Genomic DNA, 24,989 nt, shown 5'->3' with positions numbered 1-24,989 from the left:
GAATGAGTAGGTGTTTTAAAACTTTCGACCGGTAGTGAAGGTCTACAATACCATGGTGCCAACAGCAGCAGGATACAGCCTTCAAAACCGTGGTACATGTTTTTTGTGACAAACTATAGCTTGAGGTTTTGGTTTGGGATCTATTCTGGGACAGAGCTCAAGAGGGTCTGTTTGGCTAGGTCGGGTGATACGGCTCTGTAAACTCTCTGTGATTGGTCGGAGTAGCCAGGTTGTGGTGAGTGCTCTGCTGTGGTCAGTTTGTGTCTGTTAATGTCATTTCCCCAGATTGATGAAGTGTTGATTGATGTGATTCTCTCCTGACTGATTCCTGTTCTGGGATCTGTGCTGAACCAGTCTGCATAGCGTGCGCCAGGGAATATCCCTCTTGGTTCAATACGCAGGCACACACACACACACACACACACACACACACACACACACACACACACACACACACACACACACACACACACACACACACACACACACACACGAACACACACACACGAACACACACACACACGAACAAACACACAGCCACCACACAGCCACTACACCAGCCTCAGATAATCTCCCATACCCCCTCTACCTCCCACCCGATGCTTGTGTCCCTGTCTCCAACGGTGTCTCAAAGCCCATGTCCCTTTGTGACCTCTGACTTGTGTGTTTTGGGGATCAACATTATGGTGATTTTGCTCTTATTTTCTCTTTGTCAGGTATTATGAGAGCTGTCACCTCTGTAGTGGATATCAGATCTCTGTCTGCTGTAAGCTCTGTGGATCTATGGGCTTATAGTATCAAATCAAAGAACCTTACAAGCCACCAGTCAGCAGGGGGACTAGCTACTCGCTGGGTGGAACTCAATATGTCACTGTTATTATCTGGATGTCAAAATTCAATGAAAGCCCTCTAAAGATACACTACATGATTTTTGTGTGTGAAAATGGGGCAGCCTTTTTACATAGGCCTTACTTAATGTTAGCCCACCTGTTCTCCTATCTACCCCTTCACTGCTGACCATACTCTCTTACATTCATCCCCACAATCTCATTTAGACTAGCTTCCTCATTGTCATATTCACACTACACATAGACCTGTACCTATCCATACACTCATTGTCCCTTGTAATCGTATAATACTATTAATATTTAACGTCATTGCGTTAACCTTTCACCCACCTATACCATACCTATACCACTTCATTCACTTCATCAGTACTGTATGTATGGTACTCATACATTGACCTTCAGTTCAATCTGCCTTCTACATTGCTCTCATTTTTCATGTGAATGCTTACTTATCGTAACCTGTAGTACAAAGGAGTTACACATTACACATATTCTTATTCATCACCTACTCCCTCTGTCACGTCTTCGCATTAATCTGTCCAGTCTGATTCATCTTCTTCTTTCACATTTACATGGTCGGTCAGTCGTTTAGTCTTTCACTCGCTTCTCTTCTCTCCTCTTTCTTTCAATTGAGCCACAGAGACATTCTCTTCTCAGCAAGAAACGGTGCTTCTCTCATGTGAACGGACCGATTCCGAAAGCTCAGGCTTCCAATTATAGTACATCCCGATTAACTGATGCTTATTAATTCCCTCCAACTCATTATGGCATGCAAAATAGAGCTCTCCCACGAGAAGAATACTAATGAGAGAGAGGAGAGAAACTTTTCCTGAGTTGTGTCTTGTTGCTGCTTCTGCAAGTGTCCCGGTCCTCTGTTTAGTTGGCACATCTGCAAGTGTCCCGGTCCTCTGTTTAGTTACTGCTTCTGCAAGTGGCCCGGTCCTCTGTTTAGTTACTGCTTCTGCAAGTGTCCCGGTCCTCTGTTTAGTTTCTGCTTCTGCAAGTGGCCCGGTCCTCTGTTTAGTTGCTGCTTCTGCAAGTGTCCCGGTCCTCTGTTTAGTTTCTGCTTCTGCAAGTGTCCCGGTCCTCTGTTTAGTTGCTGCTTCTGCAAGTGTCCCGGTCCTCTGTTTAGTTGCTGCTTCTGCAAGTGTCCCGGTCCTCTGTTTAGTTGCTGCTTCTGCAAGTGTCCCGGTCCTCTGTTTAGTTGCTGCTTCTGCAATTGTCCCGGTCCTCTGTTTAGTTGCTGCTTCTGCAAGTGTCCCGGTCCTCTGTTTAGTTGCTGCTTCTGCAAGTGTCCCGGTCCTCTGTTTAGTTGCTGCTTCTGCAAGTGTCCCGGTCCTCTGTTTAGTTGCTGATTCTGCAAGTGTCCCGGTCCTCTGTTTAGTTGCTGCTTCTGCAAGTGTCCCGGTCCTCTGTTTAGTTGCTGCTTCTGCAAGTGTCCCGGTCCTCTGTTTAGTTGCTGATTCTGCAAGTGTCCTGGTCCTCTGTTTAGTTGCTGCTTTTGGAGTTTTACAGTAGGAGTAAATAAACCATAGAATCTACTGACAGCTTCCTCTGACAGACAGACAGACAGACAGACAGACCGACTGTGAGCCAACGGGGCAGGCCAGGGGGCTAACCCAAACAAAACACTTCAATCTCCCGCCGCTGTGCTCCAGCGCTCCCCAAGGGCTTGATTGATTGATCCGCCGGCCAATCAGGGCACATTGATCTAAGAGTTCCACCCCCTCCCCTCACAAGCCTCTCCGGCAGCCATTCATCTGTTGGCTGTCAGATGAATTCACCGGAGGGCTGTTGGCTATACAGCCGGCACTTTTAAACACACTTTCCACTCCAGTCTTTCTGAAGAGAGTGCATCACTCTACAGTACATTACAGGAGTTTCTCTTACAGTAGTACATCCCCCTGGATCAGATTCCTGTTGGAAACTGTCCAAGCCTTAACGTGTCTGAAAGCTTTTGCTTTAGTCATGTGTCAGTGTTAAAAGTACCCCCATAGCCTGAGTCAAAAAGTATCCCCAGCTGATGTGATGTGCAAAATATCTGACTCATTTTATTGTGAATAGTAAGGTCTCGATGGACTTGATGGAATTATATTTTCAATATCTTTTCCATATCTTGTGAATTGTATTTGATTAACCTTTCTATTTAAATTAGGAGATTGTTGAATTATGAGTAAAAGACAGAACAGCATAATCACACACATGTGTAAATGTAATGAGTCAAGAACAATCCTCTCTCAACATTAAATGTGATTTCATCAACCACCTTGTTCAATTACTGTACTAAACCAACTGTCTCTTGTCTCTGTTTGTTTTCAGGAGGAATATTCGAGTCCATTGAGTCGGGGCCGTCAGGTGCTGAGGAACTAGCCTTTAAATTTGCTTTAAATACAATCAACAGGAACAGAACCCTACTGCCAAACACAACGCTAACATACGACATCCAACGGATAAACATCTACGACAGCTTCGAAGCCTCCAGAAAAGGTCAAGTGTTATGAATGCAATTCAGAAAGCTGCATTCACACCCAGATTCATGACTGGTGCTGGTCTCCTGGAACAATATTCATAGATATTCAATATTCAAGTGTTAAAATATACAAATATTAATCTGACGTTTGCTTGCTATTTGTGTGACTCTCCTATCTTATTTAGCATTGTTAGTGCGTTCCCACCCACCCAGTAAATGTGGGCTCATGTGTAGTTCATTGGTTGGATTGGGACAATTATAATCAGGTGTAGAAAGAGGATGGTCGCATCCAAAATGGCAACCTATTCCCTTTAGGCTTTATAGTGCACTACTTTTGATTAGGGCCCATTGAGCTGCCCCATAGGAATCTGGTCAAAAGTAGTGCCCTATATGGGAATAGGTTGCTATTTGGGATGCATCCCTTGTCTGTGCAGTTGAAACGTAAACCGAGACAATTGATTGGTTTCTGCTAAGGACTCAGCAGTAATACTAATTCACAGAGCTGGTTGTCTCCCTGGAGACAGGTTTATAAACTGCAATAATCTATAGTTTTACTGGTTGCATTAGGCCTGACATTTCAAAGGCTGCATCTAAAATGGCACCCTTTGTCCGATAAAGTGCGCTACTTTTGTCCAGCGTCATTAGGGCAACCCCATAAGGGTCTGTTCAAAGTAGAACATTATTGGGAAAAGGGTGCTTTTTCATACGCATCCAAAGTGTCTTATCGATTACTGGCCATTATATCCTTTTTCTGTGATTGAAGCGTTTTCTCCTTTCATTAAATTAAGTCATTTGAATGCAGAATGTTATTGTTACAAACGGTTGCCAATCTTTTCATATATTATGCTGGCCTACTGTGTATAGATCTTGCTCATACATTTTACACTGTCACTGGTTTCCTTCCAAATATGCTTCATGATGGTCATTCAAAACCATACGAACGGACAGCTTGCCATAGTGGAGTGGGAAATCCATGACTTATCCTCCAGGAACTAACAGTAGCATGTCATATAATACTGAATAAACCAATAAACCACTGAATAAAGGATTAACTGAACGTTGTCTCCTCCCCCAGCCTGCGACCAACTATCTCTGGGGGTGGCGGCCATCTTCGGGCCCTCCCACAGCTCGTCGGCCAATGCGGTCCAGTCCATCTGTAACGCGCTTGGCGTGCCCCACATCCAGACCAAATGGAAGCACCAGGTGTCTGACAACAGGGACTCCTTCTACGTCAGCCTCTACCCAGACTTCTCCTCTCTCAGCCGGGCCATTTTGGACCTGGTTCACTTCTTCAAGTGGAAGACAGTCACCGTTGTCTATGATGACAGCACAGGTAAGACCCCTAAACCATTATCAATGAAGACAACACAGCAAGGCTCACATCCTGTCTGTCCAGCCACTGTGCCTAGAAAGCATAGAAATAGAATGAATAGAACAGGCTTGGAACCACCTCATTGCAGTTCTGTGCCTCATACCTTCACAGTCACAGTGGTCTATGACCACAGAACAGGTTCAGTCACAGTGGTCTATGACCACAGAACAGTTTCAGTCACAGTGGTCTATGACCACAGAACAGGCTCAGTAACTGATCACTTATTGTACTGTACCTCACACCCTCCATCACCCTTACTTTTTCTCACAGTGATTCCAACAGCTTAGTGAGTTACAGTAGACAGACCATGGTACTGGCCTGGCAGCATAAGGGCTGTGGGTTCGGTACTCGGATGGGCCACATATACTAAATATATGTCCGCCATTGTCAACAGTTCTGCTCTGCTAAATTACCATATCAAAAAACCCAAAAGGCCTTGTCCACCTTCACCGGTAATATAGACTATGATTATAGTCCTGTACAGTAGAGTAGCCCTGTAGCCCTACCCCCCCCCCATTCGTCCCCAGATGGCCAGTGTTCCAGTGTTACAACAGCAGGCAGCAAACGTCTCAGCGTGCAGGGTACATGTGCCATATGCCAGGGGTCAGGAGGGAGCCAGCCTCAGGACAGGATGTCTGTGTGTGTGTCCAGGCTCAGGACAACACTGCCAGGTCTTCACATGCTCTCAGAAACACACTGGGGCTCCATTGGCCAGTATTTTATCACTTAAACCATTTTGCTTTCAATTTAATTCAGTTTAAATCTGTAGTAGGATGTCCCTTGGGGGTATCCGTACCTATGTATGACATGCGTGGGTTAGGTTAATAAACAGGCTGGAGCTAGAACCTCGTTGTCGTCGCTCCTTATGTTAGATCATACTACATGGTGTCAGACGTGGTTTTAAAATTGACATAAACGTGAAGGACGTACCAAGTAAATCATACATTCAGGCTGTTTCAATGCAGGGAGGGAGATAAAACAACGCATATCATTATTTTGCTAGCTAACGAGCAAGGACTAAGTTACTGCTAAGCAACATGTTGCAAGAGGAAGAAGCTAGCGGGATTTCAGGGTTTGTGACTCCAAGTTCAACGGGCTCTGGCGCAAACACAGACAGGCCAGTGACGGATTTCGCATTAGTCCCCTGGAGAATTTTGATTGTATGGACATTCAAAACTGGCCGAAATGGATCAGGCGCTTTGAAAGGATACAGGGTAGCATCAGGCTTAAACGTGAAAAATGAGGCATTTCAAGTTAATACACTGATCTACACTATGGGTGATGAAGGCGAGGATATATTAAATGCTTCAACGTTGACTGAGGAAGAGAAACTTAACTACAGTGCCGTTAAAGACTGTTTTGAAATGCATTTTGTAGGGAGACACAACATTATATTTGAGAGAGCTAGGTTTAATATGCGCAAACAGGAGCAGGGTGAAACCACCGACAGTTTTATCACAGCTTTTCACAAACTAGCAGAACATTGTCAGTTTGGCGCGCTCAGGGAAGAGCTGATCCGAGATCGGATTGTAGTGGGAATAAGAAATATATCACTTTCTGAAAAGTTACAGTTGGATTCCCAGCTTACCTTGTCCAAAGCTGTAAACCAGGTTAGGCAGAGTGAGACAGTAAAAAGACAGCAGACGATGCTGCGCGACAGCAGCTCCTTGCAGAGCGAAGAGAGTGAGGAAATAAATGCATTTTCATACCGAGCTAAAAAAACAGAGGGGAACACAGAACAGAGACAGACGTGGAGAAAACAATCACAGACAACACCAGTAGCTAGTTCAAGTGTTTGTCGCAAATGTGGGAAATCCCCTTTCCACAGATGGAAAGATTGCCCAGCAAAGGATGCGGAATGCAGGAAATGTCACAGGAGAGGACACTTTTCAGCTGTCTGTCGATTAAAGCAAATGCATGAGGTCTCAGAGGAGGTACAGCAGGACAGCATCTTTCTGGGAGTAGTAAAGGAAAACAATGCTGGCTGGCATTCAGACATTAAACTCAATGGGGAGGTTGTGTCATTTAAACTAGACACTGGGGCAGCAGTGACAGCTATCCCAACTAGGCTGTATAGCTATAGCAGAGATGGCCCTTTGCTCTCTACAAACAAAAAACTACGGGCCCAGTAATAAGATTTTACCAGTGGTAGGGCACTTGGTGATTAAACTGGAGAGTAAAGACAAAAGTGCCATCCAGCCTGTCTTCGTCATTGACTCTCTAGCCAAACCATTGCTGGGGCTGCCAGCAATTGAAGCATTGCAACTCATTGAGAGAGTGAGCGTACTGGAGGACCCAGGTGAGGTTTTCAAAAATAAATTCCCAAAAGTGTTTTCTGGTCTAGGAAGGATAGAAGGTGACTACAAAATCCGCCTGAAAGAGGATGCTGTCCCCTATGCCCTTACCACCCCTCGCCGTGTGCCTATCCCTTTATTGGCCAGAGTAAAGGAAGAGTTGGGGAGGATGGAAGAAATTGGGGTGGTGTCTAAAATAGAGAGTCCCACAGACTGGTGTGCAGGGATGGTAGTGGTCCCAAAAGCCAATGGGGACATAAGGATCTGTGTGGACATGACTAACTTGAATGAGGCACTCTGCAGAGAGAGACACATCTTACCATCAGTGGAGCAGTCACTGGCTCAGTTGGATGGCTCACAAGTCTTCACAAAGCTGGATGCCCGCTCAGGTTTCTGGCAGATACCGCTGTCATCAGAGAATAGGGCACTCACAACGTTTATAACACCGTTTGGCCGTTACTGTTTTAATGTTTTGCCATTTGGAATCGCTTCCGGTCCTGAGCATTTCCAAAGACGCATGTCCCAGCTGTTGGATGGGCTGAGTGGCGTCATAGTCCACGTGGACGATGTGCTCGTGTGCGGAAGGGACAGAGCAGAACATGATGTAAGGCTCACAGCAGTTCTGACCAGACTCCAGGAGACTGGCCTGACACTCAATGAAAAATGCACTTTTGCACAGTCAGAGGTCTTGTTCCTGGGACACAAAATCAGTGCAGCTGGAAAAGAGCCAGACCCGGAGAAGATCAGCACCATCACAGATATGCCCAGACCCCAGAATGTGGCTGTAGTCAGGACCTTCTTAGGCATGGCCACATATGTGGGTAAGTTCCTCCCACAGTTCTCAGATACAACCAAACCTCTGAGAGACTTACTAGCCAAAGAGAATGACTGGTCATGGGGTCACGTGCAACAGGTAGCGTTTGACAAAATCAAAGGAGACCTGGCCTCACAGAGAGTGCTGGCCCAGTACCGTCCCCACGCTAAGACAAAAGTATCAGCAGATGCATCATCCTTTGAGCTAGGGGCGGTCCTCACACAGATGCAGGACAACATGGAGTGGCATCCAATAGCATACATCTCCCGACACAGAGCAAAGGTATGCTCAAGTGGAGAAGGCTATCACATGGGCATGTGAAAGGCTCAGCCAATACCTTATTGGCCTGCAGTTTTACAGCAGAGACTGACCACAAACCACTGTTGGCTCTGTTAGGGACAAAAGCACTGGACGACTTGCCTCCCAGAGTTCTGCGCTTCCGCCTCAGATTACTGAGGTTCACCCACAAGATGGTGTATGTGCCAGGGAAGGCACTGATCACAGCAGATGCACTCTCCAGGGCCCCAATTAAACGTCCATTATCAGAGGAGGAGCAATGTCTAGAGGGTGAGGTACAGGTGTCCATTAATGCAATAAGGGACAGCCTACCTGCATCTCAGACCAAACTGCAGCAGATTGCAGAGGAGCAACAACGAGACCACATCTGCCGACAGATAGTGCAGCAGTGCAAAAGGGGATGGCCCAGGCAGGAGGAACTGCCTCAGCTGCTGAAACCCTATTGGGTGCACCAAAGTGACTTCCACTGTAATGGAGACCTTCTCATTAAAGGACAATGTATAGTTATCCCAGAGACTCTACAACCAGAAATGCTAGACAGAGTGCTTGATGGACACATGGGGATAACCAAATGCAGACTGAGGGCTCAACAGTCAGTGTGGTGGCTTGGTCTGAGTACTCAGATTGCCAAGCTGGTGGCCAAGTGTGAGGTCTGTACAAAATGTCAACCTTGTCGTCCGGAGCCAATGATGGCAACAGAGCTGCCAAAACGGCCATGGCAAAAGGTTGGGACAGATGTGTTCTATTGGAAAAATTACACTTATCTGCTTGTGGTAGATTACTACTCAAGATACATTGAAATAGCAAAGACACCCATAACCACATCAGCTGGTGTTATCAATGGATTAAAGTCAATTTTTTCCAGGCAAGGGGTTGCTAAGGTCCTGGTTACAGATAACGCTCTCCAGTTCTCTGCAAGCTCCTTTTCTGCTTTTCCGCAGAATATGACTTCACACATGTGACTAGTAGCCCCTACCATGCACAGAGTAATGGTGAGGCGGAGAGAGCTGTGAAAACAGTCAAGGGACTGCTGAAAAAGAACAAGGATCCATACAGGGCTCTGTTAGCTTACAGAGTTACACCACTGCATCATGGGCTGTCGCCTGCCGAGCTCCTGATGGGCAGGAGGCTGCGTTCCCCATTGCCTGTCTCGCCGGCTCAGCTTAAACCCCGATGGCCTAACAGGAAGGCCTTCGCTGAGAGGGACAAAAGGCTGAAACAAACGCAAACTGGAGACTTTAATCAGAGACACCGTGCTAAGGAGAGGCCTGAGCTGACTGAATAGTGCTGAGGAAAGCGGATGCCCCACGCTCCTATGTGGTGGACACAGGCTCAGAAGAGGTACGAAGGAACAAAACACACCTCAGAGCTCTTCCAGATCTACCAGCCACACAGACTGAGGCCACAGAAAATGCACAAAAAGAGGGTGATGGAGAGAGAATGCTCACAGAGCCACAAGCGCCCAAAAAGGGATGTGAAGCCACCAGAGTGGCTGAAAGACTATGTTACATGAAGAGAAAACATACTGTTGGGGACCATACCCAGCAAAAAGAGACTGTAACTAAGTTAATGTTCATACTGTGTGATTTAATGCTTTCATACTGTTTCAGGATGTGAAGTAGCATGTTAGAGAATAATACTGGTTTCCAAATTGCATTTCAGTTATGCTTCACTGGTTATGCATGTTGAGTTCTTGTTCATGGGAGAGGGGAAGATGGGGTAGGATGTCCCTTGGGGGTATCCGTACCTATGTATGACATGCGTGGGTTAGATTAATAAACAGGCTGGAGCTAGAACCTCGTTGTCGCCGCTCCTTATTTTAGATCATACTTCAAAATCTGTTTCCCAAAAAACTACAATCAACCAAGAAAAACAAAATAGAAACCAGAGAAGTGTCCAAAACAACTTTTTGGGCAAATGAAAGTTTACAGGTTTCAATATGTTCATCCTGTACCTAATACTTCATATTTTAGATATTGAGAAAGGCATTGCATTGAAATTAATATGCAATGGGTAAATATGGCTTCTCTACGGCCTCTGCATGATGAATCAACGCTTAGGGTAGAGACAGACAGCCCATCTCAGTATGGCGTGCAGATCACAATGCATGTAGACCTATCATCTCATCATGGTAACTTTCTTTCTAGTGATAGGTAGGCCTACATTTGCTGCAGCATAGGCTATGCTACAGTAATATAAAGACTGAATGCGTGTCTAATTTACCCATGTCCACTGGCTTTCAGGGTCACCTTGGTTTTTAATTGTAAAAGTTATTATTTTAATAATTGCAGCTGTAGAGTTTTAAAACAGCCTATCACTCGAATATCATTGCTTTATATCAGTGCACGTGCGAGCACTCTCGCAGTCTTTCTCTCCATCAACTCCATCCAAAATAGATAATCCTGTTCTAGATTGATATATAGCCCTATATATAGATGTCCTAGCCTTTCAGGTAATGAATTAAATTCAGTATTAGCCTTATATTTAGCTAATTAATGATAGATTATGCATAATAAGCTTCTAATTTATACTCTCTGTCTCTTGCGCAATACGCAAACACTTGTGCTCCGCTGGCCTCTCTCCTTAAAAAACGCTCCTTAGCTCTTGGAGTCCCATGCAAGAAAATCCAGACTAGAATAGCTTGCTAGACATCATTTTTTTTTGTTGCATTTCTGCTGAATGTTAAATACAGCAGCCAATAGAACTCACGGGTAGTTTGAAAGAAGAGAGAACACACGATGGTAGGATATATCAGTTATTTATTCAGACCCATAACCATTCAATCTTCGTGAAGAGAAGTGAAAGTCTTCTGCATCTAATTCTAGTCCTATATTATTGAAGGATGTCATTAGAATGAGGAAGATAAGGACAACAAAACTTATTTCATTTAACTGTTGAACGTGAGGAAGGAATGACTCAACAAGAGAGAGAAAGAGTTGGTAGACTAATAACATTAGGGGAAATATTATGAAAGGTAAATATGTGTCAGCCTACTAATTATACAAATAGGCCCTATTATATTTAAAAATTAAAATCTAATTCTCTAGCCTATACTTGTAACTTTGTAGTAGGCTGCATATGCTGCACCAGAATCACATATTCTCTTCTGATTTATCATGGTTTGAACGATGTGTGTAATTCAAGTCCATATAATACAGTACAATACAATGCAGTACAGTAATAGAGTTCACACTGAAGAAGGTTAGCCTACTGGAGCTAGTTTCATTTATTTACCCAACAGAGCATAAAGCTAGCTACATCTATATGGGCTTTTATGTTTTTCTGTCGTGCATAATCTGCAGTAGACTATATCATATATGTATTGGATAATGGCACAATATTTTGGGATTTTTTTGTCTTGGGCTCATTAAATGTCCTTAATGTATGGCTTATAAAATGTATTTAATATATGGCTCATCAGGCTCAGGTAGCATCAGGCTTTCATGCTGATCAAAGCTCTAATCAAATCCAGACATATTTATATGCTTTATGATGCTTTTGAAGGACACTTCTGGTTTTGGCAGGAAATACCGGGTTACCAGGGAAAAAAGTGATTTATTTTCGGAATGGAACATTTGTAAAATAACGGGAAAATATTCAACCCTACTGTGTCTGTGTGTGTGTGTGTATTTGTGTGAAGGCTCAGCCCCGATTTGTGTTCTCTGTCACCTGGAGCTGCATGGTAAATGGTCCAGGAACACAAGGAAAGCACAAAGGACAATGCCCAAGGACTAGTCAGCCCTTCCCCATCTGAGGGGACAAAATGTATCTCTCTGTTACAGTATCCAGAGGACCGACTATTAAATGTGTGAATAATAATATAGTGTCCATGACTCTGAAGGCATATGTATGCATGTACTGTATGTATGATCTCTGTGGTCACCTGTTTATCTGTACAGGGCGAACTCTAAATGAATCTATGCGAAGGGATTTTATGGTCCACTCAGGAATTATGTCTTATTTACATTGGTCTCATCCCCCATGCAAGCCTTTAAATACTGTGACACCCTGTGATGATTGGGCCTTGGTGGTCAGGTTACACTGTAAACTTGGTATCGTTTGATTGGTCAATGTGGTTGGTTTTGAGTTGAAAGAGTTACACCTTCACATGTTATCAATGGAATGAAATGCCTTTGTTCTCTCTCTTATCCTGTATCCAGTCCATGGTGGAAGGTTGTATGATCAATTTTCATTTCCTAGGCTTCTAGGCATCTCTTTGTTCATGCTTTGTCTTCTAAGTAAACCTTAGGATCTATATGCCTAGAAGTATGCTTTGTTAACATCAGTATTTCCATGTAGCTTAAGCTTTATTCCTTGTATGTGAATCCATTCATTGTACAATGTTAATTAAATATCTGCCTTTGATATAGAGAAATCTCAGACCAATTCTTGCTAGTCAATGTCAACTTATTGCCTAATGCTTGCTTCTATATTTTAATTATCTTTATGGAGTCAGATATACATTATAATAGGCTAATTGCATAGTCTTATTACAAGTTGCATGTGAGGTATATATAATATGCTTAAATGATAATTATTACCTCACTACATGTGTGCCCTGCAGGTTTTCTACAGCCCTCGTTCAGTAGGGCTCAGTGTGAGATAGGCATCGTTGGGGAAACATTGATTCTGGCTGATCCCTAACACCCTGTTAATGAAGATGTTAGTGGACGTAGCAGGTTGACACGGGGTGAGCCAATAGATAGTGAATAAATGCATGTGCTCATCGAGATAATGGTTGAAGATACGAGGATGAGAAGGAAAGAGACCTGAATGGGATGTTTGGAATGATTCAGGTAATAATATCAAATGAAATCAAACTTTATTTGTCACATGCGCCGAATACAAGTGTAGACCTTGAAATGCTTACTTACAAGCCCTTAACCAACAATTTAGTTCAAGAAGAGTTAAGAAAATATTTACCAAATAAACTAAAGTAAAAAAAAAAAAAAAGTAACACAATAACTTAACGAGGCTATATACAGGGGGTACCGGTACCGAGTCAAGTGTGCAGGGGTACAGGTTAGTTGAGGTAATTTGTACATGTAGGTAGGGGTGAAGTGACTATGCATAGATAATAAACAGTGAGTAGCAGCAGTGTACAAAACAAATTTGGGGGGGGGTCAATGTAATGGTCTGGTGGCCATTTGATTAATTGTTCAGCAGTCTTATGGTTTGGGGGTAGAAGCTGTTAAGGAGCCTTTTGGTCCTAGACTTGGCACTCCGGTACTGCTTGCCATGCGGTAACAGAGAAAACAGTCTATGACTTGGGTGACTGGAGGTCCTGGATGGCAGGAAGCTTGGCCCCAGTGGTGTACTGGGCCGTACGCACTACCCTCTGTAGCGCCTTACGGTCAGATGCCGAGCAGTTGCCATACCAGGTGGTGATGCAACCGGCCAGGATACTCTCAATGGTGCAGCTGTAGAACTTTTTGAGGATCTGGGGACCCATGCCAAATATTTTCAGTCTCCTGAGGGGGAAAAGGTTTTGTCGTGCCATCTTCACGACTGTCTTGGTGTGTTTGGACCATGATATTTTGTTGGTGATGTGGACACCAAGTAACTTGAAACTCTCAACCTGCTCCACTACAGCCCCGTCGATGTTAATCGGGGCCTGTTTGGCCCGCGTTTTTCCTGTAGTCCACGATCAGCTCCTTTGTCTTGCTCACATTGAGGGAGAGGTTGTTGTCCTGGTACCACACTGCCAGTTCTCTGACCTCCTCCATATAGGCTGTCTCTTCGTTGTCAGTGATCTGGCCTAAATACCACCGTTGTGTCGTGAGCAAACTTAATGATGGTGTTGGAGTTGTGTTTGGCCACACAGTCGTGGGTGAAAAGGGAGTACAGGATGGGCCTAAGTACACACCCCTGAGGGGCCCCAGTGTTGAGGATCAGTGTGGCTGACGTGTTGCAACCTACCCTTACCACCTGGGGGCGGCCTGTCAGGAAGTCCAGGGTCCAGTTGCAGAGGGAGGTGTTCAGTCCCACAGTCCTTAGCTTAGTGATGAGCTTCGTGGGCACTATGGTGTTGAATGCTGAGCTGTAGTCAATGAACAGCATTCTCACATAGATGTTCCTTTTGTCCAGGTGGGAAAGGACAGTGTGGAGTGCGATTGATTAATCTTCTTTTAAACAGGGAAATGTGTAGGCCTGCTTACCTTGACTGTTTTTATGTGTGTGAAAACATATTGTCCAACATATTGGATAAGCCCTATATTGCCATGTAATTCTCTCAGAAGGGACTCGTTTATTCTAAGCCATGTTTCCTTCACACCCCAATTGCCCTACTGCTCTTGCCTCAGAGTGGAACAGGAAACAGCTTTCTCATTGGGCTGTTTCTCCATGAACCAGAGAGCATACAAGTAAATCAATAGCCACAATGGCCCTCTTCTAACAGCTCAACTTTGTAATGGCACAAAGGCAATGGCATCTACATCCTGTGTTGTGGTGGTAGTATTCCTAGCAACACATCACAACGTTATGGGAGTCATGTTACACTGGAGTTGTATTGGGTAGTGAGGGAGAGATGGAGACGGTGGAATGCACCATGGTGCAGGGATAGGGTGGTTACTCCTATAAATATCCCCCCCAGTCCCAGCCTCCCTTCCTTCATCGATGGCGGGAGGGAGAGAGTGACAGTTTAATCACCCTGGCTCTATGTTTATGGCCCGGTTTCCTTGACAACATCCTCCGACTGCAACCGACCGACCGTAGAGGTGGTAGACTAGAGGGGGGGTCCCTAAGAGCAAAGAGATGTTTAACGACCCAACGACCAGCCACTCCATCCAACACCACTAAATAGCCACTCTATAGCCATCACTCAGTTTTCACTCTGTTTTCCTCTATATAGCTGTCAGCAAGGATCCCTTCGAGAATTCCTATGGTTGCATTTTATGACAGAACAAAACAATATATATTAAAAAAAAAAACACAACAAAAAACATCATTGAAATGTACACCGCATGACTCTTCTGAGGAAAAGGTAATTTACTGTGTGTCAAATGGGTGTAATTCTGTTATGGGAGAGGTTTTGACCCATATCTGCCTGACATTTTTTTGTAATTGAGTTAGTTGAAAGGTCGGCCTAAACCCCAGTGTAGCAAAATGTTTACAGAGGAGTGGCTGATTGCCTTGTTGTAATCAAAAAGGGATTGTTTTATTTAATTCTATTTTTGACAGAACTATTTGGCATTTGAAAAAAAGGCATTTGTTATTTGCTAGTCTATTTATTTGTGTGTTGTGAGTGTGTCTCCTTGTGTGTGTGCAGGTACGTCCAAGCATGCGTCCATCCGTGTGTGTGTGTGTGCAGTGTGTGTGTGTGTGTGTGTGTGTGTGTGTGTGTGTGTGTGTGTGTGTGTGTGTGTGTGTGTGTGTGTGTGTGTGTGTGTGTGTTTGCTTAGGCTGAGAGATATTTAAGTGTACTTGAGACTGAGTCAAGTTGAGTGGAAGTGATTGGCTCTAGAGTCCCAGGACCCCTTCAGTAATCTGTTTCAATTTGATGTGTGTGAGTGAAAACACACACCAGCCGCACCAATCCCATCATACGCTCCACTACCACACTGCAGATTGTTTAGAGAGGCCCGCTAGCTGTCGTTCTACTAAATGCCATGATAATTCAGCTTTGGCTGCATCGGGTTAATAGGTACTGCTGTGATGATGTAGCTTGCGAAATGCCATTTTCATAAACGCTGTGATCATTTGGATTTTCCAAGTGATTTTAATCACTTTGGTTGTACTTTTTGCTTCTCTGTTACTGTCTATTGAATTCTGTTGGTCTGGAGAGGTTTTGTTTAGTTTTCTCTCAAGTGCTGTATGTTTCATAGTAGGGTCAAAGTACTGTAGTTACTGTAGTTAAAAGGAAATCTTCCTAAAATGGGATGTTTTTACAGTGAACAGGAACAATTTTAAAATAGAAATAGACAAAAAATAACTTGTAGCCTACTTTCACATTTATTTGTTGTTGTAAACTTTTAAGATTGTTTTATTGAACCTGTCACATCAGTGTTGTTGGTGACATGCAATGTTAATTAAACTCCACCAGCTGTTTGGAACTCTGACAAGATGTTATTGTGCCGACTACGCCATGCATAGCAACAGACGACCAGATGTTCCAGGGAACTAACTTTAATGAGTCCACATTGTGTTCTTACAACATGGCCGCCCGTCTTCAAACACATAGCAGCTACAGAAGAAAGCATCAGTTAGCAGCACACTTCTGGTGTAGTGTCTGTTGCGTCTGTCTAATGATTGGTGTTCCCTGAGGGAAAACTCCTTAAGGCCTTGGTTGTAATGACAGTTGTAATGACAGTTGTAATGACAGTTGTAATGACAGTTACAATGACAGTTACAATGACAGTTGCAATGACAGTTGCAATGACAGTTGCAATGACAGTTGGGGCGGCAGGGTAGTCTAGTGGTTAGAGCGTTGGACTAGCAATCGAAAGGTTGCAAGTTCAAATCCCCGAGCTGACAAGGTACAAATCTGTCGTTCTGCCCCTGAACAAGGCAGTTGTATTTGCTAGGCTGTCACTGTTCCTAGGCCGTCATTGAAAATAAGAATTTGTTCTTAACTGACCTGCCTAGTTAAAAAATAATAAAAATATGACAGTTATAAACTCAATACATAGAGTAAAGTGGTCCACACTTTATGAGCAGAGAGGAGACACATGGATGTGTGTATCTCCCACAAAGTAGAATTCTTTCCTTCCATCCTTACACATTCCTGAATCACTATTAAAACCTTTGACCGGAAACACGTTTTAATCTTTTTTCAATTTGTTCAACACGTTTAATGGAACATAAATAAGGTTGGCGATGCAGAGAGGGCTACATTAACCTTGACCCGCAGATTGTTGGGGAGGCGCGTGACTCACACAGCCATTACTCCACTCACTCCGTCCTCCCGGACTCCCGCTTCCCATCATGCAACACTCTCTGTGCCATAGATAGACCTCCAGGAGAATCACACAATAGGCTAAAGTGGCTTCTGAACACAGGCGAGGAGAGGATGGAATTTTAGACAATTGAGGAAGATATTTCAACATTAGAGCAAAGGGAAGGAGACAAGGACAGGAAACGAGACCATTAGACTATTGAGATACACGCTATATGTAGTTCAACATTGGTGCAGACAAAGGAAAGGAGACAAGGTCAGGAAACAAGACTATTGAGATCCACCCTGCTACATCTCTACCTCTGATGGATGATCTGCAATGGAAACTCACCCTATGAGCGGTTCTTCGAGGAAGTTTGGAGCAGAATACTTGAGGAGAGGGTTGCTGCTGGTGCGTCTTCACCTCTCTTCACAGGATATTTATCACAGGGCTGTTCTGTTTTACACCCAGGAGACTCCCAGACGGCCCCTAATAAACGCTTTGAGTGGATGAAATATTCATGCAGAGTTAAATATGGATCCTGGAGAAGGCAGTCACAAGGCATTAGACACAGTCAATACAGATCACCACTTCTCTCTCCATATTTTTCTCTCCGGATTGCTGTGGTCTCAGGCAGAGTGTTGGGGTGGTGAAGAGGGGTGAATCTGCCAGGTAGAAATAGCACGAGAGACATCAGAGGAGATAGACAGGGGGAGAGGGTGGAGAGACAGAGGGGGGGAGAGAGAGGGAGGGGGGGAGAGGAAGAGAGATTGAGAGAGAAAGAGGAAGAGAGAGAGAGAGTGAGTGATGGAGAGAGAGATGGAGAGTGAGCAGGGGAGAGAGGTGGAAAGTGTGTGAGAAAGAGGGAGAGGACGAGTGTCAGGTTGTGCGCTACTGGTAGAGAAGTCAGGTGCAGGAGAGCAGAGAGTTGATCAGGCGCACACTTTATTTGTCAGAAGCAACAACAGACGGACGCAACTGCATCGGGGACGACCCAGAGGACGAGGCGCAGGACAATCCGGGTGGAGACGGTGAAACTCCTGCAGTAACGAAGAATGTCCTCCACCGGCACCCAGCATCTCTCCTCCGGACCGTACCCCACCCACTCCATGAGGTATTGAAGTCACCTCGCCTGATGCCTCGAATCCAGGACAGACCGAACGGAGTATGCTGGGGCCACCTCGATGTCCAGAGGGGGCGGAGGAACCTCCCGTACCTCAGACTCCTGGAGTGGACCAACCACCACCGGCCTGAGGAGAGACACATGGAATGAAGGGTTAATTCGGTTATCGGGGGGAAGCTGTAACCTGTAACACACCTCATTCACTCTCCGCAGGACCTTAAATGGCCCCACAAACCGCGGACACAGCTTTCAACAGGGCAGTCGGAGGGGCAGGTTTCGGGTCGAGAGCCAGTGCCGGTCTCCCGGTTTAAACCCTGGGGAATCACTGCGGTGACAGTCCGCGCTGGTTTTGTGGCGCAGCGCTGCCCGCTGGAGGTGAACATGGGCGGCTTCCCATGTCTCCTCCGCGCGCCTGAACCAGTCATCCACCGCAGGAGCCTCGGTCTGACTCTGATGCCACGGTGCCAGAACCAGCTGGTACCCCAATACGCACTGGAAGGGGGAGAGGTTAGTGGAGGAGTGGCGGAGCGAGTTCTGCGCCATTTCTGCCCAGGGCACGAATACCACCCACTCCCCCGACCGGTCCTGGCAATAAGACCACCAGAACCTGCCCACATCCTGGTTCACTCTCTCCATCTGCCCATTACTCTCGGGGTGAAAACCTGAGGTAAGGCTGATCGAGACCCCCAGACGTTCCATGAACGCCCTCCAGACTCTCGAAGTGAACTGGGGACCTCGATCAGACACTAAATCCCCAGGCACCCCGTAGTGCCGGAAGACATGTGTAAACAAGGCCTCCACAGTCTGTAGGGCCGTAGGGAGACTGGGCAGAGGGAGGAGACGACAGGACTTAGAGAAACAATCCACAACGACCAGGATCGTGGTGTTTCCCTGTGAGGGAGGAAGATCGGTAAGAAAATCCACCGACAGGTGTGACCAAGGCCGTTGTGGAACGGGTAAGGGATGACGTACAGGTCATGCTCCAACAGTCGTCCAAGCACCCTGCGCACCAGGGACACATGCTCGGCACGTGTAGCAGAGTATATCAGAATGTCATCGATATACACCACTACACCCTGCCCATGCAGGTCCCTGAAAATCTCATCTACAAAGGATTGAAAGACTGATGGAGCATTCATCAACCTGTACGGCATGACGAGGTGGTACTGAACGCCGTCTTCCACTCGTTTCCCTCCCGGATACGCACCAGGTTGTAAGCACTCCTGAGATCCAGTTTAGTGAAGAAGCGCACCCCGTGCATTGACTCAATTGTCGTGGCGATGAGAGGTAGCGGGTAAATGTACCTCACCGTGATTTGATTTAGACCTCGATAGTCAATACACAGGCACAGACCTCCCTCCTTCTTCTTCACAAAAAAGAAACTCGAGGAGGCGGGTGAAGTGGAGGACCGAAGGTACCCCTGACGCAGGGATTCAGAGACATATGTCTCCATAGCCGCCGTCTCCGCTTGTGACAGGGGATACACGGGACTCCTGGGAAGTGTGGCATCTACCAGGAGATTTATTGCACAATCCCCCCATCGATGGGGTGGTAATTGAGTCGCCTTCTTGTTGGAGAAGGCGAGAGCCAAATCGGCATATTCAGGGGGGATGCGCATGGTGGAGACCTGGTCTAGACTTTCCACTGTGGTAGCACCAACGGAAACCCCTATACACCTCCCCGAGCACTCTCACGACCACCCCGTGAGAGCTCTCTGTTGCCATGAAATAGTGGGCTCATGATGAGCTAACCAGGTAAAGCCTAGTACCACGGGAAACGCAGGAGAGTCAATGAGGAAGAAACTGATTCTCTCCTTGTGACCCCCCTGTGTCACCATGCCCAGGGAGATGGTGGCTTCCCTAATTAACCTGGACCCTAATGGTCGACTATCCAGAGCGTGTACCGGGAAGGGTCTAACCACAGGAACAATGGGGATCCCTAACCTAAGGGAGAATGCTCTGTCAATAAAATTCCCAGCCGCGCCTGAATCGACGAGCGCCTTATGCTGGGAATGCGGGGAAAGCTCAGGCGAAAAAACATGCACAAACAGGTGGACAACAGAGGGCTCTGGATGAGAGTGGTGCAGACTCACCTGGGGTGATGCCAGAGAGCCCTGCCTGCTGCCTCGACTCCCAGAGGCACCAACCCGGCACCGACCAGCAGTGTGCCCTCTGCGGCCACAGATGGTGCACGTGAAGGCCCCTCCTCCGGGCTCCCTGAGTGCAGCCCCTCCCAGCTCCATTGGCACCGGAGCGGGGGTGCTGGAAGCTGGAACCGACAGAGCCCTCTCTGGACGTCCGTGGGTGACCAACAGGTTATCCAACCGAATGGACAGATCCACCAGCGGGTCAAAGGTGATGATGGCATCCCTGCAGGCCAACTCCCGACGGACATCCTCGCGCTGGCTGCATCGCTAGTGGTCGATGAGGGCTCAGTCATTCCATCCTGCTCCGGCTGCCAAGAGGCGAAATTCCAGGGCGAACTCCTGGGCGCTCCTCGTCCCCTGCCTCAGGTGGAAGAGACGTTCACTCCTTGAAGTGGTCCAACGCCGCATCTCCTTCTCCCCACACAGCGTTTGCCCACTCCAGAGCTCTCCCCGAGTGGCACGAGACGAGGGCGGGCACCCTCTCTCTTCCCGAGGGAGCCGGGTGAACAGTGGCCAAGTATAGGTCCAGCTGTAATAGGAATCCCTGGCACCGTGCTGCCGTCCCATCATACTCCCTTGGAAGGGCGAGACGCATCCCACTGGGACCGGATACAGGGGGGACGGGTGGTGGTAACCCCGGTTGTGCTGGTCGAGACGCTGGAGAGACTCCCTGTCTCTCCCAGCGGTCCATGGTCTGGACAACGCGATCCATCGTTGCGCCGAGATGTTGCAGCATCGCCGAGTCTTCTCGGACGCGCTCCTCAACCCCTCGGATCGGGGTACCTGCTCCTGCTGACTCCATGGGAGGTGTGGAATTCTGTCAGGTTGTGCGCTACTGGTAGAGAAGTCAGGTGCAGGAGAGCAGAGAGTTGATCAGGCGCACACTTTATTTGGCAGAAGCAACAACAGACGGACGCAACTGCGTAAAAACCTCCAGCCAAATAGCAAAAGTGAAAGCGTGACAACATTCACAATATTGCAAATGTTTAACAATAAACATACTTCGGGTTAAACACGGTACCCGGGAGAAAAACCAGCCTGGCGCGTCACACAAAACAGGTAACAAAAACAATTCCACACAAAGACATGGGGGGAACAGAGGGAATATATATGTAGTGTGATTATGGAATGTAAACCAGGTGTGCGGGGAAACAAGACAAAACAAATGGAACAATGAAAAATGGAGCGGCGATGGCTAGAAGACCGGTGACGCCGAACGCCGCCCGAATAAGGAGAGGAGCCGACTTCGGCAAAAGTCGTGACAACGAGAAAGAGGTACTCTGACATGTTGTTTATGATGTGCGAATGCAGCAGTCGGAGGGGTCAGGGTGGTTTTACCAATGTTAACCTGTTGAGGACAGACGTTCCGCTAGCGGAACCCCGTTCCGCCTGCGAAACCCCTAGCCAACAGCCAATGGCATCGCACGGCGCGAAATACAAAACCAACTAAAATACCACAATTCAATTTTCTCAAACAATCAACTATTTTACACCATTTTAAAGATAAGACTCTCGTTAATCTAACCACATTGTCCGATTTCAAAAAGGCTTTACAGCGAAAGCAAAACATTAGATTAAGTTAGGAGAGTACATAGACACAAATAATCACACAGCCATTTTCCAAGCAAGCATATATGTCACATAAACCCAAACCACAGCTAAATGCAGCACTAACCTTTGATGATCTTCATCAGATGACACTCCTAGGACAGTTTGTTATACAATACATGCATGTTTTGTTCAATCAAGTGGTGATGCGCGAGCGCATTTCGTGACAAAAAATGTCAAAATATTCCATTACCGTACTTAGAAGCATGTCAAACGCTGTTTAAAATCAATTTTTATGCTATTTTTCTCATAAAATAGCGATAATATTCCAACCGGGCAACGTTGTATTCATTCAAAGACTGAAAGAAAAACATGGCGAGTTCTCATGACCGCGCATCTCCAGTCTCACTGTCCCCAAACTCTGCTGCTGTACTTTGCCCAGAGACAGCAGACACCCCATTCCCCTTTCTGGCGGCTTTAGAGAGCCAATGGAAGCCTTAGAAAGTGTCACGTTACAGCACAGATGCTGTAATGTCAATAGAGATGCAACAGAAGGACAACAAATTGTCAGACAGGGCACTTCCTGTATGGAATCTTCTCAGGTTTTGGCCTGCCATATGAGTTCTGTTATACTCACAGACACCATTCAAACCGTTTTAGAAACTTTAGAGTGTTTTCTATCCAAATCTACTAATTATATGCATATTCTAGTTTCTGGGCAGGAGTAGTAACCAGATTAAATCGGGTACATTTTTTATCCGGCCGTGAAAATACTGCCCCCATCCCAAAGAAGTTAACTAACTAACTGTAAAACACTGAGCACTGCTCCTGCAGTGGAAAGCTCTCGCAAAACTAAACACCCCAGCCAGATCGGACTACATTCAAACTTCACACACATACACACATGCACACACACATGCACACACACACACACTCACATACCCAACGTTCACTTTTGTCTGAATTCCAAATTTCGACAGAATTGTAGATCGGGATCATAACTCTTTAATTGATTTAAGAACAACTGCTTTTCACAAGCGCCTCCATCTGCTTAACATTCACTGTGATCACCATGGGCCTTTGTTGGTGCCAACAAAGCAGCTATTTAAACTAACTGTGATGGTCAGGTAATGAACATTTTGAAACAAGCTGATGTGCAATGAAGTCTAACTAAGGGTTTCTGCCCAAATTGAGATGGCCAGCTGGTCTTCTTCATAGGCTGCGTCTGAAATAGCACCATATTCCTTTTGTAGTGCACTTCTTTTGACCAGGGCATGCACTATAGGTGCACTAGGAATAGGTAGCCTATTTCAGTCACAGCCATAGTCTGCAGCCATACAGTAGCTACACTGCTTCCTCTCTCTGGCTCATTGTATATGTATTCTGCAGTGTTAGTTAATAGTGACCCAGAGTGGGCGAGGTCCTCAGCCCTCCATTGTGTCTACTGTGTCCACTTTGTCACGGGCAATGACGCATCATCAGCGTGCGAGAGGGCGCCACCGTGGGGCATCATCATCAGTGTGCGACAGAGTGTTGTAGTGATTTAATGAAGGCTTGGGAACTGGCTGCTGCTCAACACTCAACAACAAGCTGTGAGCTGAGCTGCGCTGGTGTCCCATGGTGCTGTGCGCTCAAGTAGAAACAGGAAGTAAACAAATAATGCCATGGGCCAACCAGCTGGGGACTGCCTGTATGGCTGCAGGCTGCAGAAAATAACAACTACATGGTTGTGACTGTGACTGTTACTGTGGCAGGTCTATACAGTACTGAACCAGGGAACAGATTATTGATTGCACTTACAGATGACTGGAAACACTTGTAAGAATTCTTCAGCCATAGTGGCTCTTTGTCCTATATCTCTATGTAGGAATTTAGATGTTAGCGCAATGACATGCTATCTGTTCCCATAGACTTTCAGTCATTGAGCCAACGAGTATCCATTTAAAAGCATGTATCGGCAAAAATATATATATCTTGTAAATCCTAGTTTTTACCGCGGTGGAAAACATGTAGCATCGGTGCTAAATTAATATTGGAGAAGCACTGTAGATGGATCGATAATGAGCGTGAATTCAATGTATCAGTGATGAATGATAAAAGTCAGGTGGAGTATTGATAGATGTCTTTTTGGTTTCCTTTTCAAAGGGGAATTCATACTGTTGGGATCCGTTTTCTTCTAGCATCAAGGTCTGTGGTACTGGCTCTGGTAAGATACAGTGTGGCGCCAGAAAAAACAGAGCTTTGAGAGAAACATAGATGGTGGAGGTAGAACAGGAGGGATACAGACAAATATTAAGAAATGAGGAAGTGGAATGAAATGTGCAATAGTGCAATAGTGCAAAGAAAGGAGAGAAAGAAAGAGGGAGAGGAGGCGGAGGGGAGAGGAGGAGGATGGAAGAGGAGGAGGAGGGAGAAGGAGGAGGGGGGAGGTGGGAAGAGATGCAAGACAAGTTGACAGATGGATGGATTTCATTAAAATTGGAATGATATTAGACATCTATTCATGGAGCTTCCTTATCTACTACTAATTAAAACCAAGGGAGTCAAATGAATACAGAGTAAAACTTCAATTACCAGAGATACATATTTGTAGTTTATCTTTGGAAAATAGGGAGCCTGCACTGTTTGCAACAGAAATGGAATTAACATGACATTTTTGGGGCGGCAGGTAGCCTAGTGGTTAGAGCATTGGGCCAGTAACCACAAGGCTGCTGGATTGAATCCCCGAGCTGACAAGGTAAAAATCTGTTGTTCTGCTGCTGAGCAAGGAAGCTATCTTGCTGTTCCCTGGGTGCCGTGGATGTTGATTAAGGCAGCCCCCTGCACCTCTCTGATTCAGAGGGGTTGGGTTAAATGGAGAAGACACATTTCAGTTGAAGGCATTCAGTTGTACAACTACTAGGTATCCCCCTTTCCCTATTCAAAATGGTATACGTATTGTACATTGATTCATTCCCTCTCACACTTTCTTTTTTGTCTCTGTGTTTCCTATGAAGGTCTTATTCGGTTACAGGAGCTCATAAAGGCTCCATCTCGCTACAACATCCGCTTGAAGATCCGCCAGTTGCCAGCGGACACCAAGGACGCCAAGCCTCTCCTCAAGGAGATGAAGAGAGGGAAGGAGTTCCACGTCATCTTCGACTGTGGACACGAAATGGCTGCTGGCATCCTAAAACAGGTGTGTGTGAGGAGGGGTAGTGATGT

General features: G+C 46.0%; 1 protein-coding gene across 4 annotated transcripts in view; it reads left to right on the top strand.

Moving 5' to 3' along the window:
- LOC106578944 (glutamate receptor ionotropic, kainate 2) overlaps positions 1 to 24,989 on the top strand; it is a 270,331-nt gene that overhangs the window by 102,250 nt on the left and 143,092 nt on the right. For all 4 annotated transcript variants that reach the window (XM_045701489.1, XM_045701484.1, XM_045701495.1 and 1 more), the window contains 3 exons: positions 3,168 to 3,335; positions 4,394 to 4,651; positions 24,782 to 24,963. In XM_045701489.1, coding sequence (XP_045557445.1) covers positions 3,168 to 3,335; positions 4,394 to 4,651; positions 24,782 to 24,963 — 608 coding nt within the window. The remainder of the gene's footprint in view (positions 1 to 3,167; positions 3,336 to 4,393; positions 4,652 to 24,781; positions 24,964 to 24,989) is intronic.

The sequence above is a fragment of the Salmo salar genome, chromosome ssa02 (genome assembly GCF_905237065.1).
Source record: "Salmo salar chromosome ssa02, Ssal_v3.1, whole genome shotgun sequence".
Taxonomy (NCBI): Eukaryota; Metazoa; Chordata; class Actinopteri; order Salmoniformes; family Salmonidae; genus Salmo; species Salmo salar.
The sequence above is the reverse complement of the archived record's forward strand: the minus strand, read 5'-3'. Positions and strand labels throughout refer to the sequence as shown.